The 14,628-nt window shown below is 44.6% G+C and overlaps 1 protein-coding gene across 2 annotated transcripts in view; it reads right to left on the bottom strand.

The window, feature by feature from the left end:
- The window catches only part of SNX4 (sorting nexin 4), a 67,517-nt gene extending 57,560 nt beyond the window's left edge, over positions 1-9,957 (bottom strand). Inside the window, exon 1 of one of the 2 annotated variants that reach the window (XM_003941673.4) lies at positions 9,771-9,957. In XM_003941673.4, the coding sequence (XP_003941722.1) occupies positions 9,771-9,911 (141 nt within the window). In that variant the 5' untranslated portion in view covers positions 9,912-9,957. Of the gene's footprint in view, positions 1-2,840; positions 2,934-9,770 lie in introns of those variants that run through there. The other variant, XM_074404201.1, reaches the window with a different exon arrangement.
- Between the last annotated feature and the right edge of the window lie 4,671 nt (positions 9,958-14,628).

The raw sequence follows: 14,628 nt of genomic DNA, 5'->3' as shown, positions 1-14,628 counted from the left end.
GATGATACACTATGGAGCGCTCCCAAAATGTATAGGAAAAATGCAGAAGAAGGTAAAAATGCTAAAAGAAAATAAAGAAAAAGAGCCAACCCAATAGGCTGAAATCATCAGCCAACAAAAACAAATCACTCAGTCCTCAAGCCATTTTTATAAAATGTAAGTTTTTATATATTTGTGTACTAAGAAAATAAGAGAGACAGAAGGAAATCATCAACAAAAAGAAAGCTCAAGAAATCACATAAGCACAAGCCACTCAACATTAGGGTTGGTTATGAAGCCCTCACTGGTTGACACATACATATATACATGTATTAAATAATACCTTCTGGGCCACAGCCAAGCATTTTGATTTACCATCTGCTCCAGTTAAAAATTCCCTGAATTCTGAAAGCACATACTGATAAAGTTATTAATATCTCCTCAGTCAAAAGGATAAGACACATGAATCATAAACTTACCGTGACATACCATTCAGTTACAAAGAAGGAAAAAAAAGGATAATATCAGCTATCATAAAAGCTAGAGAATACAAACAGGCACAAAATAATAATACCAGCAGGGTTGGCAGATGATATAAAATTACTTAAACTGTCAGCATTAAAGCACAGAACAGTGCCAAGATTAACACATAATTGTTAAAAGGACACATTCAACAGATTTAAAGATGGACTGGCTTGTTGAATGGCAGATGAGACGAGGGACCCTTTATGGAGAGACATAATTTTTATTTTATTTTAAATATTATGTGTAGAGATGAGGTCTCACTATGTTGCCCAGGCTCAAGCAATCCTCTCACCTCAATGCAGCGTCAACAAACACCACTTTTTTTTTTTTTTTTTTTTTTGAGACAGATTGTCACCCAGGTTGGAGTACAAGCTCAATCTTGGCTCACTGAAACCTCTACCTCCTGGGTTCAAGTGATTCTCATGTTTCAGCTACCCAAGTAGCTGGGATTACAGACATGTGCCACCACACCCAACTAATTTTTGTATTTTTAGTAACAGTAGAGATGGGGTATCACCATGATGGCTAGGCTGGGCAAGTAATTTAGCCTGCCTGTGTTTCAGTTTCCTCATCTGAAAAACAGAGATAATAGTACCTGCAGTACATTGAATGTTTGTGTCCTCCTAAAATTTGTATGTTAAAATCCTAACACTCAAGGTGATGGTATTAAGAAGTGGGACCTTTAGGAAGATTAGGTCATAAGGGTAGGGCCCTCATAAGTGGTGTTAGAGACCCCAGAGAGTTCCTCTCCTCCTTCCACCATGTAAGGATGCAGTGAAGAGACAGCCTACAATGAGCCAGGAAGCAGTCCCTCACCAGTCACTGAATCTGCCAGTTCCTTAATCCTGGACTTCCCAGACTCCAAGACTGTGAACAATTCATTGCTATTGTTTATAAGCCATTCAGTCTGTGGTACCTTGTTACAGCAGCCTGAACAGACCTAATTCACAAAGTCATTGGGAACATTTAATGGGTTAATACATACAAAGAATTTCTTAATTTGTTTTTGAGATGGAGTCTCGCTCTGTCGCCTGGCTGGAGTGCAGTGGTGTGATCTCGGCTCATTAAAACCTCTGCCACCTGGGTTCAAGCAATTCTCCTGCCTCAGCCTCCCAAGTAGCTGGGACTACAGGTGCGGGCCACCATGCCCAGCTAATTTTTATATTTTTAGTAGAGACGGGGTTTTACCCTGTTGGCCAGGATGGTCTCCTCTTGATCTCCTGACCTCGTGATCCACCCACCTTGGCTCCCAAAGTGCTGGCATTACAGACATGAGCCACTGTTCCCAGCCGCATATAAAGTTTTTAAAGTTGCCTGACACATAGCCAGAGCATAAGTATTACTTTCCCCCCATTATTTTTAGGTTTAAATTTTCTGATGATGAAAATCCTACAGGCTTAATGTACAAAGACTGAAAAAAATTAATATAAATCACCTGTATCCCACAACCCAAAGCTAACCACCATTACTATAATGGTATACTTCCTTATCACCCTTTTTCTAAGCGTGATGCTTCTGTGTTACGGAAATAGGTCAGAGAACTAACGATAAAAACCCACTAGAGCCAAGTGCATTGGCTCACGCCTGTAATCTCAGCACTTTGGGAGGCAAAGGTGGTTGGATCACAAGGTCAAGAGATGGAGACCATCCTAGCCAACATGGTGAAATCCCATCTCTACTAAAAATACAAAAATTAGGCCAGGCACAGTGGCTCATGCCCGTAATCTCAGCACTTTGGGAGGCAAGGTGGGTGGATCACCTGAGGTTGGGCGTTCGAGACCAGTCTGACCAACAGGGAGAAACCCTGTCTCTACTAAAAATACAAAATTAGCTGGGCATGGTGGCACATGCCTGTAATCCTAGCTACTCAGGAGACTGAGGCAGGAGAATCACTTGAACCCAGGAGGCAGAGGTTGCGGTGAGCTGAGATCACGCCATTGCACTCCAGCCTGGGTAATAAGAGTGAAACTGTCTCAAAAAAAAAAAATTAGCTGGGCGTGGTGGCACAAGCCTTTCGTCCCAGCTACTTGGGAGGCTGAGGCAGGAGAACTGCTTGAACCCAGGAGGCGGAGGTTGCAGTGAGCTGAGATTGCGTAATTCCACTCCAGCCTGGCGAAAGAGAGACTCCATCTCAAAAAATAAAAAAAGAACCACCTACTGAAATTACTTCCCTTCAGGGCTCTGTCTACACTGATCAGAGGTAGCTGGTACCAGGTTAAAAATGATGTGTTGACTAATAGTGATGCTTACTTCAGCTGTAAATAACTTAGTTCAGGCTGCTAAAACAAACAACCATTGACTGGGTGGTTTACAAACAACAGAAATTTATTGCTCACATTCCTGGAGGCTGGAAAGTCCAAGACCAAGGAACTGGCAGATTCGGTGAGGGTCTGCTTCTTGGTTCACAAACAGCTGTGTTTAACTGTGACCTAAAATGGCAGGAAGAAAGAAGATTGCTGGGGTTCTTTTTCTTTTTTCTGTAATAAGGGCACTAATCCCACTCTAAGGCTCCATCCTCATCACCTAATCACCTCTCAAAACCCTTCCACCAAACATCATCACCTGTTGTGGGATACAGGTGATTTATATTAATTTTTTTCATCAACATACGAATTTTGGGGAGACAGAAACATTCAGTCCAAAGCGGTAATTAAGAAAAATAGGGAGGCCGGGCGCGGTGGCTCAAGCCTGTAATCCCAGCACTTTGGGAGGCCAAGGTGAGTGGATCACGAGGTCAAGAGATCGAGACCATCCTGGTCAACATGGTGAAACCCCATGTCTACTAAAAATACAAAAAATTAGCTGGGCATGGTGGCACGTGCCTGTAATCCCAGCTACTCAGGAGGCTGAGGCAGGAGAATCACTTGAATCCGGAAGGCGGAGGTTGCAGTGAGCCAAGATGGCGCCATTGCACTCCATCCTGGGTAACAAGAGTGAAACTCTGTCTCAAAAAAAAAAAAAAAAAAAAGAAAAATAGGGAAATAATACACGACCTGTTCTCTTGTGTTTTTTCTATAAAAATATTTTTTAAATAACAGCACAGCTATTCAGAAAACATAATTTTTATTTAAAATAAACAATATGTTAAGTTTGAACAGTGTTCCAAACTGAGTAACACATTCACGGTCTATGAAATTAATTTGGTGGGTCATGACCAGCACTTTTTTTTTTTTTTTGAGATGGAGTCTTACTCTATCGCTCAGGCAGGAGTGCAGTGGCAAGATGGAGGCTCACTGCAACCTCTGCCTCCCAGGTTCAAGTAACTCTCCTGCCTCAGCCTCTCAAGTAGCTGGGAATATATAGGCATGTGCTACCATGCCTGGCTAATTTTTGCATTTTGTATTTCTAGTAGAGCCGGGGTGTCACCACGTTGCCCAGGCTGGTCTCAAACTCCTCACCTCAGGTGATCTGTCCACTTCAGCCTCCCAAAATGTTGGGATTATATAGGCGTGAGCCACCGTACCTGGCCTCCAACACTTTTTTTTTTTTAAACAAGGTCTTGCTCTGTCACCCAGACTGAAGTGCAGTGACAAGATCATGGCTCACTGCTACCTCAACCTCCCCGGCTCAAGTGATCCTTCCACCTCAGCCTCATGAGTAGCCAGGAGCAAAGGCGCATGTCACCACATTCAGCTAAGTTTTTTATTTTTTTGTAGACTGGGTGACCCTACATTGCCCTACGTGGTTTCAAGGCATGTGCCTCAGCCTTATAAAGTGCTGAGATTACAAGTGTGAGTCACTGCATACAGCCCAGTGCTTCTTTTTTATTAAAAAATATGGAAAAGAAAAATATCGCCAGGCGCGGTGGCTCACACCTGTAATACCAACATTTTGGAAGGCCAAGGTTGGCGGATCACAAGGTCAAGAGATCGAGACCATCCTGGCTAACATGGTGAAATCCTGTCTTTAAAAAGAAAAAAAAAATTTAAGAAAAAAGAAAAATATCAGAAAGTGTTACATGAAGTAGTTGCTAAGTACTGTTTCCTGAAACAGCAATCACATACAAAAGTATGCATATGCTGATTATGAGGTAAAAGTGTATTTTGCTTTCAAAGGCCAAGGCAGGAGGACTGCTTGAGGCCAGGAGTTCGAGACCAGGCTGGCCAATACAACAAAACCCCATCTCTACTAAAAAAAATCCAAAAATTAGCCAGGCATGGTGGCATGTGGCTGCAGTACCAGCTACCTGGGTGGCTCAGGCAGGAGAATCACTTGAACCTGGGAGGTGAAAGCTGAAGTGAGCAGAGATCATGCCCCAGCACTCCAGCCTGGGCCACAGAGGGTGACTGTCTCAAAAAAAAAAAAATGTATTTGGGGTTGGGCATGGTGACTCACACCTGTAATCCCAGCTATTTGGGAGGCTGAGGTAGGAGGATCACTTGAGCCCAGATGTTTGAGACCAACCTGGACAACAAAGTGAGACCTCTTCTAAATCGCAATCAATAAAAAATTCTTGAGTATGCTTTTATCATTCGCTGCTAAACTGATGAATTATGTAATTAGGCCTATAAATTTTCTCTTCCTTTTTAATGCTATCCTTCTCCACAGAATGCCTCACACCTTACTTACAATTCTGGTCTATTCCACTTAGTTCTCTGCTGCCCATCAGTGAAGCTATTCAATATGCACTGGAATTTTTAACCACCGGCTGCTTAATCAGTTTTTGCTCCTTTATCGGTCCCAGGTGTAGGGCACTCTCCCTAAAAATCACCTATGAATTCCTCAGGTAATGGGTCTTCTCTGGCAAATACTGTAAATGGTTTTTCTCTGGCAAATACCTATCTGTTAACTGCCAACTCAGTGGAATCTAAAAAAGCACTCTGTCTTCCATTCCTTTGCTATTTCCACTCCTTCTACTTGGACTTATTACTCCTTTCTTAGAGAATGAATTCCCTTCTCATATTTTCCATTTTCCAAATTATTTTAAATAGAACGATAGCTTTAAAAAACAAATGCACTTGTATAGAAAAAGAGCTTACATAGAGTTTAAAGAATCCCGATTAGTGGCGTTAAAGCCAAAAGAGTCTTGTGACTTTTTGGCAGTGAAGTTTGCAAAACCTCTTGGGGTAAAATAATTCGTACAAATTACTCTCCCTCTTAAAATCTGTAGTCAAAAATAAGGCTGGGCCAAGCACAGTGGCTCACACCTATAATCCTAGCACTTTGGGAGGCCGAGGTGGGTGGACCACTTGAAGTCAGGAGTCCAAGACCAGCCTGGCCAACATGGTGAAACTCCCTCTCCACTAAAAATAAAAAATTAGTCAGGCATAGAGGCACATGACTTTAACCCCAGTTACTCAGGAGGCTGAGGCACAAGAATCACTTGGATCCAGGAGGGAGAGTTTGCAGTGAGCCAAGATTCTGCCACTGCACTCCAGCCAGGGCAACAGAGCAAGACACTGTCTCAAAAAAGGAAAAAAGGTGGGTAAGCAAGCCTTTTTTTCATCTCTGAACACTATTTGCCTAGATATCTTTCTAGTAAAAAATGGATAAATCAACACATCTTTCACATCTTTTTTTCTTTTTCGAAATTACAACTTAGGCTGGGCTGAATGTAAGTTATCTCAACTGATTTTCACACCATCAGTCACAGATCAAGCTCCTTGTCCTTCTGCTTGTTTCCCCCTTCTCACTATTGCACTTGACTAGTCTAAAAAATTGCAACTTAGTCTTAACTACACTAAATACTTTAAATACAGTATTGGAACGATGTACAAGACTATTTTAAACTTTTTTTTTTTTTTTAAATGAAGCAAAATGGCTTAATGGAAAAAGCACTGATTTCAATGCCAGGTGAACCTAGATTCAAATCCCAGCCATGCTACTGACTAGCTTGTGACCGTGGCCAAATTACTTCTCTCTGAGCTTTTGGCTGGTTCCATTGACTCGTCTATATTGGAAGTCATTTTGAGAATTAAATATAAAGTAGAGCCCCACTGTGCATAGGCCACACAAAACTAACTTACTTTTGTGCCCAGATCACATTCCTTCCTACCAGTAACAGCTACAATGAGGCCATAAAAATACTACAGTCATTCTCAACTGAAGACAGACTGAGAGAGTTTAGAGAGAGGTGAAGGGATGTGAAGATCTTCAAAGGATGAGTTTTCAGTTTGGTTTTCTCTTTGAGGGGAGAACAGGGGAAGGGGAAGGAATTCACTAAATGTATGTTTGTTTGAATGCCTAGTAATTCTGAAATATTTGTCCAAATGGCTTGTGTCTCTTTATAAATTACTAAATTAGGGAGTTGTTTTAAGAAACCACATAGGCTAGGCGCAGTGGCTCACCACTGTAATCCCAGCACTTTAGGAGGCCGAAGCAGGCAGATCGGCTGAGGTCAGGAGTTCAAGACCAGCTTAGCCAACATCGTTAAACCTCGTCTCTATTAAAAATACAAAAATTAGCCGGATGTGATGGTGCAGGCTTGTAGTACCAGCTACTTGGGAGGACGAGGCAGGAGAACTGCTTGAACTAGGGAGGCAGAGGTTGCAGTGAGCAGACAACTGCACTCCAGCCTAGATGACAGAGTGAAACTCCATCTCAAAAAAAAAAAAAAAGTAAAAAAAAAAAAAACTGCATAACTTTGGTCATTAACTGACGGCCTTTTGTAACACGTATTTACAAGTATTTTCCAAAAATGTCAGGAAATAGGCCGGGCACGGTGGCTTACACCTGTAATCTCACACTTTGGTAGGCTGAGGTGGGTGGATCACTTGAGGTCAGGAGTTCAAGACCAGCCTGGCCAACATGGTGAAACCCCATTTCTACTAAATGTATAAAAATTAGGGCCAGGTGCAGTGGTCTCAGCACTTTGGGAGGCCAAGGTGGGTGGATCACCTGAGGTCAGGAGTTCAAGACCAGCCTGACCAACATGGTGAAACTCTGTCTCTACTAAAAAAAAATACAAATAAATTAGCTGAGCATTGTGGCAGATGCCTGTAATCCCAGCTACTCAGGAGAGTGAGGCAGGAGAATTGCTTGAACCTGTGAGGTGGAGGCTGCAGTGAGCTGAGATGGCGCCATTACACTCCAACCTGGTGACAAAGCAAGACTCCGTTTCAACAACAAAAAAAATTAGTTGGCTGTGTTGGCCCACGCCTGTAGTCCCAGCCACTCAGGAGGCTGAGGTATGAGAATTGCTTGAGCCTGGGAGGCGGAAGTTTGCAGTGATCAGAGATCACACCACTGCACTCCAGCCTGGCTGACAGGACAAGAGATTGCTCAAAAAAAAAAAAAAAAAAAGAATAAAAATGTCAGGAAATAGTATGTAACTACAACTTCTACTATAGCATCCCTGGGTTTTCAAATATCTATACTATATATACATAGAGTTGTTTTAATTAACAAAAGACATATATACTATCTTTTAAAATAACAAACAGATTTTATATTCTAGTTGCAATTTCACATTAACTAAGTATCTAATGGCAGGGTGTGGTGGTGTGTACCTGTAGTCCCAGCTACCCAGGAGGCTGGGGCAGGAGGATTGATTGAACCCAAGAGTTCAAGGCAAGTGTGGACAACACAGAGATACCTCATCTTTATCAAAAAAATACAAAACTTAGCCAGGTGTGGTGGCATGCACCTGCAATCCCAGCTACTCAGGAGGGTGAGGCAGGAGGATCGCTTGAGGCCAGGAGTTCTAGGTTGCAGTGAGCTATAATAGTGCCACGGCACTCCAGCCTGGGACAGAGTGAGACACTGTCTCAAAGAAAAAAAAAAAAAGTATACCCAAAAAAGTCTTCATGCTACCCTATATACCTAGATATTTTCCTCAGCAGGCAAAACCTTCAAATCCTGAAGACCCTATTAGCTGGTCTCTAAACTTAAAAGTCTTTCCAGGCCGGGCACCATGGCTCACACTTATAATCCCAACACTATTGGGAGGCCCAAGTGGGCAGATCGCTTGAGCCCAGGAGTTGCAGAACTGCCTGGGCAACATGGTGAAACCCCATCTCTACAAAAAATACAAAAATTTGGCAGGGCGTGGTGGCTCATGCCTGTAATCCCAACATTCTGGGAGGTCGAGAAGGCTGGATCACCAAAAGTCAGGAGTTCAAGACCAGCCTGACCAACATACGGAAACCCCATCTCTACTAAAAATACAAAAACAAACAACAAAAAAAACGTAGCTGGACATGGTGGCGCCCACCTGTAATCCTAGCTACTCAGAAGGAGACTAGCCTGAATCCAGGAGGTGGAGGTTACAGTGAGGAAGATCGCCCCACTGCACTCCAGCCTGTTGCACTCCAGCCCGTGTGACAGTCAGACTCCGTCTCAAAAAAAAAAAAAAAAAAAAAAAAAAAAAAATTAGCCGGGCGTCGTGGTGTGTGCCTGATGTCCCACTTACTCTGGAGGCTGAGGCAAGAGGATCATTTGAGCCTGGGAGTTCGAGGTTGAAGTGAGCTGTGTGAGCAAAGCACACAAAAAGAGACTTTGGGCAGGGTGGTCTGATGTGGAGCACTGCAGTTTGTTTCTTAAAGGCTTCAATATAAGCAGGTCTACAGATCTTGCATTATATATGAAAACATTTTGAAATGAAACACATATATGATACATTTTTCTCCTTTTCCTCAAGCAAATGAAAATCACTAATTACTAAAGGGTCTTCAAAAAGTACATGGGATTTCAATAAGTCTCCAATGGGAAATACGGCACTTCCCCCCAAATAAAGAAATTACAGCCAAACAAGGAGTTTAAAAAATGTTTTCTCATTTGTACCTTTTCTTGAAGCTGACATTTTCTTCAATTCCTGATGGCAGAACCGGACCAACCACGCTTATTGCCTCGACCTGCACCTCACTCTAGTCCCGCATTCTTCTCAAGCACAGCTGCCCACTCCCCACTGCGTCCCTTTAAGCCCCTCCCCAGCAAAACCCCTTAGCAACTGCCTGAAACATCAGCGTTCCTCTCTCGCGGTCCAGATCTCCCGGCTACGCGACCACCGAAAACCCCCTCCAGCCTCGCCCATCCGGGGCTCCGGCACCCACGCGTCCGTTTCCCTCTCCTCCGCCGTCTGGACCCTTCCCTCGGTCACCTGCAGCGCCTGGCGCTCGCCCCGCACCCAGCACCCCGCTTTTCCACCGAGCCTCCCCTTACTGCACCTGCGGCCGCCGCCTTTCCACCTCGCTTCCCCTCACCGCTGGGCCTCCCCAGCCAAGCTCACCGGCCCGCGCCAGCGGAGCCGAGCCCAGCCCAGCCCAGCCTGGCCCTGCCCGCTAGGCCACGACACAGGCCGTAAGGGCTATGCTGCCCCTTCTCCTCACCGTGTCGCCCCCGGAGCCCTCTTCTCCGGCCCCCTCAGCTTCCTCATCGACCGCAACCCCTAGCCCAGCCTCTGAGCGGCCCAGCGGCTCCAGGGGCGCCGGCTGGAGCTGCCGCTCGGGGTCCGGAGGTCCCTGCTCCATGGCTGCAGCTCGGCGCGGCGAACCCAGTGCGCCTGCGCTGCCTCCCCGCCCGCGGCCACCCAGTCTCTCGGTTAGCGATGCCCCGCCCCTCCACTCGCCATCGCCCCGCCCCTCCGGTCAGCCGGCCGCGGCGGGGACCCGGAGGGCTCAGAGAGCTGCAGCTGGAGGCGGAGCTGGGGGTGGGAGGACAAGCAAGCCTGCGGAGGACCTGGTCAGCGGCTAAGCCAGGACACCCAGAAAGCTGGGAGAGCTGGAGAAGAGAGAGACGAAGAGAAAGGCAAGGGGAAAGTGAACAGCTGAAGTAGGCATGGCGATCCTAAAGCCAACGAAACTCAAAAGAAATTGGAGGCGTAGTCTGACCTGACTTTGCCTTGCCTGTCATTATCGGGTTTGTTTTCTCCCGGAAAGATCAGAGCTCCATAAATTATTAACTTTCAGCAGGTTGAGTAATACATTCAGCAAAAGGTAATACCTGAAAGGCTTTGAGCAAAGTGAAGCGTCCCGTTGAAGCAGGGCTTGAGTTCTGTTGTGTTTCATGAAGCCCTGGAGATGTCTGATAATTTTCTACAAACATCCCTTTTTGAAATTTTCCAAACCTGCTTCCTTGACAAGCTTTCACCATGGTAACCGAGAATGGAAAATGCTCACTGGCTGTAACAGACTGTGGTACCTCGAACTGCTTTCTTATACAAAGTCTGGTCTCAATTTTTCAAATACAGAAACATTTTTCAGCCCACTTAGTTATTTCAAGCTGTAACACACACTTTTCTCTTCCTGGAATGCTTTCTCTGGCCTGGGAGCAAATTTCCATTCATTTCTAAAACCTCAGCTCAGTATTCATTTCCAAGTGCTAAGTTGTTCATAAATCTGTTATGGGCGGGGTGCGGTGGCTCATGCCTGTAATCCCAGCACTTTGGGATGCTGAGGCGAGCGGATCGCCTGACGTCAGGAGTTCAAGACCAGCCTAGCCAACATGGTGAAACCCCGTCTCTATTAAAATACAAAAATTAGCCAGGTGTCATGGCGGGCACCTGTAACCCCAGCTACTCCAAAGGCTGAGACAGGAGAATCACTTGAACCCACGAGGAGGAGGCTGATCTCAGCCAAGATCATGCCACTGCACTCCAGCCTGGACAAAAGAACAAAGCTCTGTCTCTCTCTCTCTCTCTCTCTCTCTCTCTCACACACACACACACACACACACACACACGATTATAAAATCAGGGCAAAATGGATCCGATGGTTATTTCCCCCTATTTTATATGCACATAATACATGTTCATTGTGGAAAATTAGAAAATAAAGTTAGACATTTAAAAAGCCACAATTTAAGCATACTGTGAGAAAAAAGAAAATAAAAATAATAAAATAAAAAATGGTTCTTGTCCTGGAGTGGTGGATCATGCCTGCAGTCTTAGCACTTACGGAGGCCCAGGCGGGCAGATCACTTGAGGCCACGAGTTCGAAACCAGCCTGGCCAATATGTGAAACCTGTCTCTACTAAAATACAAAAAATTAGCCAAGTGTGGTGGCGTGTGCCTGTGATTCCTGCTGCTTGGGAGGCTGAGGCATGAGAATCACTTGAACCTGGGAGGCAGGAGGTTGCAGTGATCTGATCATGTCACTTTACTCCAGCCTGGGCAATAGAGTGAGACGCTGTCTCACAACAACAACAACAACAACAAAAAAGATTCTTTTGGCCTGGCATGGTGGCTCACACCCTTGTCCACCTGCCTTGGCCTCCCAAAGTGCTGGGATTACAGGCATGAGCCACTGCGCCCAGCCTGAGTAGCTGTTATCTTACTACTCTACTCTCTTAATAAGCTTTCTTTTACTTTGCACTGTGGCCTTGCCCTGAATTCTTTCTTGTGCGAGATCCAAGAACCCTCTCTTGGGGTCTGGATCGGGACACCTTTCCTGTAACACTTGTGCAAATGACAATGTCCCTATTATGACCATCTCATAGTGGTAGATTCCATTCAGATTTAAGGTACACCCAAAGACCACTTTTGGATTTTCTTGACTCTCTAAGTTGTGTAGGCACCTGTGACCTTCTGGGTTTGGCTAGATAGGGTTGTGTCCCTCTATGGAATGGAGAGTGATATGGACAAGGGTGTCATTTTCTCACACAATGAAACTCGCTGAGGATGTTTCTGTAGAAATGAGAAATATGATAACTATATTCAGAATCACAATAACGCAACTGAGCATGGTGGCTCACACCTGTAATCCCAGCACTTTGAGAGGCCAAGGCAGGCGATTCACTTGAGGCCAGGAGTCGAGACAAGCCTAGCCACCATGGCGAAACACTATCCCTACTAAAAATTCAAACATTAGCCAGGCATGGTGGCATGTGCCTATAATCCCAGCTACTCAGGAGGCTGAGGCACGAGAATTGCTTGAACCTGGGAGGCGGAGGTTGCAGTAAGCCGAGATCACGCCTCTGCACTCCATCGTGGCCGACAGAGTGAGATTCTGTCTCAAAAAACAAAACAAACAAACAAAAAACAACACATGCTGGCCAGGCTGATCTCAAACTCCCAACCTCAAGTATTCCACCTGCCTCAGCCTTCCAAAGTGCTGAGATTACAGGCATGAGCCACTATGCCTAGCAATCATTTTTTAAATTAAGAAAATATTAACAAGCAAAAATAAGAAAGTAAAAATATAGCCTTTTCCCTTATTAAGTCCTTCTAAGAATCTGTAGAAGTTAGCTATCAAGTAGTAGACATGCATAGTGGGAGTTAAGCATAGGAATAGAATCGTGTGTTGGGTGAGGAATTCAGTACTACTGGGTGCCTGGCCCAGTACCACTTCTTACTGTTTTTGGTAACAGCCAGGTATTAGAGATAATGATGGCCATAACATAGTGAGTTCAGTAAATCAATACTGATACGCTGTAACTTACCAAAAATACAATATAAAATTACCTTTAGAGGCTTAAAAACTGTCTAACTGGAATATGGAATACAAATATTTTGCAGAAGGTTAATAGTGTCCTCACCATGGGAAAAAAAAATTAAAAGCCCAAATATATGGCTGGAACACTCTCTTTTTGTTAATTCCACTCTTGGACTTTTTTTCTTTTTTTCTTTTTGAGATGCAGTCTCACTGTTGCCCAGGCTGAAGTGCAGTGGCACAATCTTGGCTTACTGTAACCTCTGGCTCCTGGGTTCAAGTGATTCTCCTGCCTCGGCCTCCCAAGTAGCTGGGGCTACAGCCGTATGCCATCACGCCCAGATAATTTTTGTATTTTTGGTAGAGATGGAGTTTGCCATGTCGTCCAAGCTGGTCTCAAACTCCTGACCTCAGGCGATCTACCCGCCTCTGTCTCCCAAAGAGTCGGAATGAGCCACTGTGCCTGGCCTGGTCTTAGACTTCTTTTTAAGACAGAGTCTCGCTCTCTTGCCCAGGCTGGAGTGCAATGGCACAATCTCGGCTCACTGCAACCTCCGCCTCCCGGGTTCAAGCGATTCTCCTGCCTCAGCCTCCAAGTAACTGGGACGACAGGCACTCACCACCACGCCCAGATAATTTTTTTCACCATGTTAGCCAGGATGGTCTCCATCTCCTGACCTCGTGATCCACCCGCCTTGGCCTCCCAAAATGCTGGGATTACAGGCCTGAACCACTGTACCCGGCCACTAAAACTACTAGTTCAATAATTCTTAAAATGGCTCAACAATCCAAAGAAATAAATGGGCACTTTATATGATTTGGCTCTGTGTCCCCACCCAAATATCATCTTGAATTGTACTCCTACAGTTGTGAGAGGGGCCCAGTGGGAGATAATTTGAATCCTGGGGGTGGTTTTCCACATACTGTTCTCATGGTAATGAGTAAGTTTCCTGAGATCTGATGTTTTTATCAGGGTTTCTGCTTTTGCTTATTCCTCATTTTTTTCTGCCTCCCACCATGATTCTGATGCCCCCCAGCCATGTGGAACTTTAAGTCCAATTAAACCTCTTTTTCTTCCCAGTCTCTAGTATGTCTTTGTCTTTATCAGCAGTGTGAAAGTGGATAAATATAGTACTCAAACAGTTCAAATGAAACAAAAATCTCTGGTTTCATTTTATTTTTAAAAATTTTTATTTCTGTTTTAAAGGCTAATCAAGTTAAGCAGTGGGAGCAAGAAGGAAAAAAGAAATTCGTCACTGGGGCTGGGCATGGTAGCTCATACTTGTAATCCCAGTACTTTGGGAGGCTGAGGTGGGAGGACAGCTTGAGCTCAGGAGTTTAAGACCAGTCTGGGCAACATGGCGAGATCCAGTCTATACAAAAAAAGACAAAAATCAGCTGGGTGTGGTGGTGTGTGCCTGTGGTCCCAGCCACTCGGGATACTGAGGTGGGATGATTGCTTTAGCCTGGGAGGTCAAGACTGCAGTGAGCCATGCACTGCACTCCATGGTGGGTGACAGAGTCAGACTCTGTTTCACAACAAACAAAGTAAGAAATCTACAATTGGTTGTGATCAATTAGTTGCAAATGCTACTGCATGCAGATCAACCTGGTCTCATTTTATATTCTTGTTCTATTTCCAGAATATTTATAAGTTAAACATCTTGATTTTTAGAAACTCTTATTAAATTTTACTGCCTAGTTGAATATTCCTACAGGACTTAAACAGAAAATCAATGCCCCTCCCAAATGAACAGAGCAATAACTCTACTGAATATAAACTTTCTATTTCTCTCTATTCATAAAAGAGACAGAAGCA

The sequence above is a fragment of the Saimiri boliviensis genome, chromosome 8, assembly GCF_048565385.1.
Source record: "Saimiri boliviensis isolate mSaiBol1 chromosome 8, mSaiBol1.pri, whole genome shotgun sequence".
NCBI classification, from domain to species: Eukaryota; Metazoa; Chordata; class Mammalia; order Primates; family Cebidae; genus Saimiri; species Saimiri boliviensis.
This window is presented reverse-complemented; position numbering and strand designations above follow the sequence as displayed.